At 40.9% G+C, this 3,420-nt stretch overlaps 1 protein-coding gene across 1 annotated transcript in view; it reads right to left on the bottom strand.

Annotated features, from left to right (window-relative positions):
* The window catches only part of LOC107111127 (protein FAM65C-like), a gene marked incomplete at its 5' end in the record, with an annotated part of 25,715 nt that extends 23,281 nt beyond the window's left edge, over positions 1-2,434 (bottom strand). The window contains 2 exons of the mRNA XM_015412048.1: positions 621-759; positions 2,295-2,434. Of these exons, the coding sequence (XP_015267534.1) occupies positions 621-759; positions 2,295-2,434 (279 nt within the window). The remainder of the gene's footprint in view (positions 1-620; positions 760-2,294) is intronic.
* Between the last annotated feature and the right edge of the window lie 986 nt (positions 2,435-3,420).

Below are 3,420 nucleotides of genomic sequence, written 5' to 3'. Positions count from 1 at the left end.
CTTCTGTAGAAGTCTTAATTTTGCCAATAAACCTTGCTGAAAGCGAACCTGTATTTCAGTTACCTGGCACAGAACCCCTTCTTGAAACCAACAATTTTAACTCAAAGGTACCTTTTCTGTAGGATGCTTCCTCTTCCGCTTCTATGCCCAATGCTAGTTTCCCCAGGTAAGCTAACAGTTTGGATCCCATGATCCACAGATGCAAAGGTGCATCTTTTGAACTGATTGTGTTAGGCTGCCCTCGCTCTTTGCACATGTTAATGCAGTGCTGGGGGGGGGGGCAAAGAATCTTGCAAGCATGGGCAAGGGCCCTAAATCAGGGGCCTAGAACATGTGGCTCTTTAAAAAAGAAAATCAAATCTTACCTTAATGTAATATATTATATAGTATAATAGAATAACTGGTATGTGAAAGGATAGGTCGGCAAAGATTCCTATGGGACTAAAGGACTCCTTAAGGATGTTTTACTATTTCCAGTAATCCAAGTACAGAGTATGCACAGGTTTGTTCCAGGGCACTAAAACAACAGTGCAAGGTGCTCCTCTGTATATTTAGTACCAATATGGCTCCAAGGACTCACTCTGTGCAAAAGAGGCTCATTGAAATGTGGTTTTACCCACCTGTAGAAGAGCTTCGCAGAACTGCAGGTGAACGTGTAGAAGTGTGTCTAGGTCATCGCTGCCTGTGGTTAACTCTTCATTTTCTGCTTTAGTAACATAGCCCAGGGAATGAAATGTGCCATCATTGTAGGTGCTGGTGCTAAGAGAAAAAAATATATAGTTAATAGTAGGGGTGTGCAAAAAATAGTTTTTCCCCCCGATTCAGGTCTATTGGACCTGGAAAATATCAATATTCCCAAATACCAATATTGGTTTTGTATTGGGATTCAGGTAAATATTTGGGAAACCCGAATTTATTTATGGTCCCCATAGGGTATAATGGAGAAGAGATTTAAACTTTAACTTGCTGAGTTCACTCACTGATTTAAAGTTTAAATCCCTTCTGAGGTCCCTTGTCAAGTCACATCGCAGTGGCGGCACAACTTGGTGAGTGAATTCAGAAGCCATTTAAAGAGGCCACAGTCTCTTTAAATGCCTTCTAGCCATGCCTGAAAAAAAAACACCAATAAGGTATTTTGGGGGTATTTGTTTGGCTCTGTATATACCAAGTGCATACCCCTAATTAATCATACAGCAAGCAGAGCAGGACCAACAGAAAATAAAAGATTGGCTCCTATGAACAAGTTCCACACATGCCAGACAACCTCTGCCACAGAGCTTGCTTCTTCTTCTGCTAGCCCATCTGTTTGTGCAAGGGCTTGATCTTGTTCCAACAGAAGCACTTGTGGAAGAGGATGGGAGCTCTGCCACAGAAGCTGTCTGCTGCGAATCAAACTCGTTGATGGGATCCAAGCCTATAAATAAGTAAATAAGCCAATGTTATAACTTTCTTTACATCAGGAGAGACAACAGACAGTAACTGCATTCAGATATCACACACAAATTCCTATTTATTTGTGATAAGAACTAATCTGGTTTATTTGGGGACTCCATATTCACTCCCCCAAGCTCTCACACATGGATCCAAAATTAATAGTTTCCCAGTTTAGCAACTCTACTATCTAATTTGTTGTGACATCCAAATTGTAGTGCTCTAACAAACGGCAATTTTCTCCTTTTCTACAGACAAGAGATTCTAATGCAGAATTAAAGAGATTCTAAGGGAGAATTGAATCCTGCTTTAGAGTCCTGCTGTCCAGGAAAAGAAGAAATGACAAACTTCTTAAAGAGTCCAGCCATGGCAACAAATTGCACTTCCTTTCTGCAAAATGAGATCAACAAATATTTAGGATCTACAAATAAAGTATACTGGCGGCAAACATCATCCTTGCAGAATTCCATAAGAAACAGGGCCTTTTCTGTTCTAGCCCCGTGTGTTGGTGGACCCTCCTATGAAAGGCATACATGGTCCCCTCTAAACTGTCCTTCTGAAAACAAGTTACAAATTCTTCTTTTTTTCCCAAAAAGTGTTTGCTCGCTAGACCTGGTCTATCTGCATTATGCTACTAGTCGTTACTGCATTAGCGCTGAGTAACTAGGTTTAACACTGTTAAAATAAATGTAGCAACAACTGACACCATAGTATAGACTGAAAGGTAAAAAGACCAGATCCAGCAAGCAAAAGCACGACTTTTATACATCGTGAAGTCTTCTTTTCAAAACAAAGCACACATCTCTTGCATCCTGAGCATTCCTGTTGAAAAGCAACTTAGTCCCTTCCATGGAAGAACCCACCTGACACTGCGGGTCCTTACGCTCCCCAAGGACGACAGCTCATCTGCACTGCAGTCAGCATTGAGGAAATCAAAACTTTCCAGCGCAGTCTCAACCATCAAGCTCTCCACCGAGGAATGTTTCAGATGGTACTTTTTTGGCTGTTGGTAAACACAAAGTAAGCTGGGATTTCCCTTGTAGACAGAAACTAATTCAAATTGCTGCTGTGCCATCAAAAGCATTTAGAACATTAGACATCCATGCACTGCAAAAGTGAAGTTGTTGTTGTTTTCCTCCCTTGGTTATTTTTATACTCAAAATTAGAATGTAAGGGAAGGAGTCCTACACCATGTTTCTTATTTGGCCACTGAAATGATAGCCGTTTCATATGTGCAAACGATCATTTCCAATGCAAACCGAACCAGAGTTACACCCCTCCAATCTAACTCTGTTTAGGATTGCACTGTAAAAATTGCAGTTAAACCTTTAATATGGCATAATTAAGATAAATCTTAAGATGTGGCCATTATGCTTCTTTATCTGGCAGATCCACTTATCCTAAAAACTATCTTTACATATATATAACTGCCCATATGTTGAGGTCTTCTTATATGGCACTGCATCATATTCCCTTGAGCCAGCTTGGTGTAGTGGTTAAGAGCAGTGGCTCTCATCTGGAGAACTGCGTTTGATCCCTCACTCCTCTGCATGAAGCCTGCTGGGTGACCTTGGGCCAGTCACAGTTCTCTCAGAACTCTCTCAGCCCTCGTCTAAAAGTGATGCAAGATTTTAAATATAAAGCAGGGTTTGGCCTCCCTGATTGAGGGTCCTATTATAAGGCATCTATTTTCGTTTGGATTAAGGAATGGATAGCGCTCAACAATGAAAGATTGCTTAAAATAGAAGGCCATGACCTTGAACTTGGCTGGCACGCATATTTGTGGTATCAAAAGGCAAAAGAGCATATTTCAACCCATCTTATTCAAAAATCTTTGTTGACTGTGTGAGAAAAGATCCGATGGCAGATCTATGAGGAGATTCCAAGATGGTTTTCCCCGAATGAAGCTTTTACATACCCCTTGCCTGCACTTTGTGCCAGTTTGCCTAAATATGAAGATCCTTTGAGGCCAGATGCTACTTTAAAATC

This window comes from Gekko japonicus, unplaced genomic scaffold (genome assembly GCF_001447785.1).
Source record: "Gekko japonicus isolate JY-2015 unplaced genomic scaffold, Gekko_japonicus_V1.1 scaffold1185, whole genome shotgun sequence".
Lineage (NCBI taxonomy): Eukaryota > Metazoa > Chordata > Lepidosauria > Squamata > Gekkonidae > Gekko > Gekko japonicus.
Note: the sequence above shows the minus strand (reverse complement) of the source record. Positions and strands in the feature narration are given on the sequence as shown.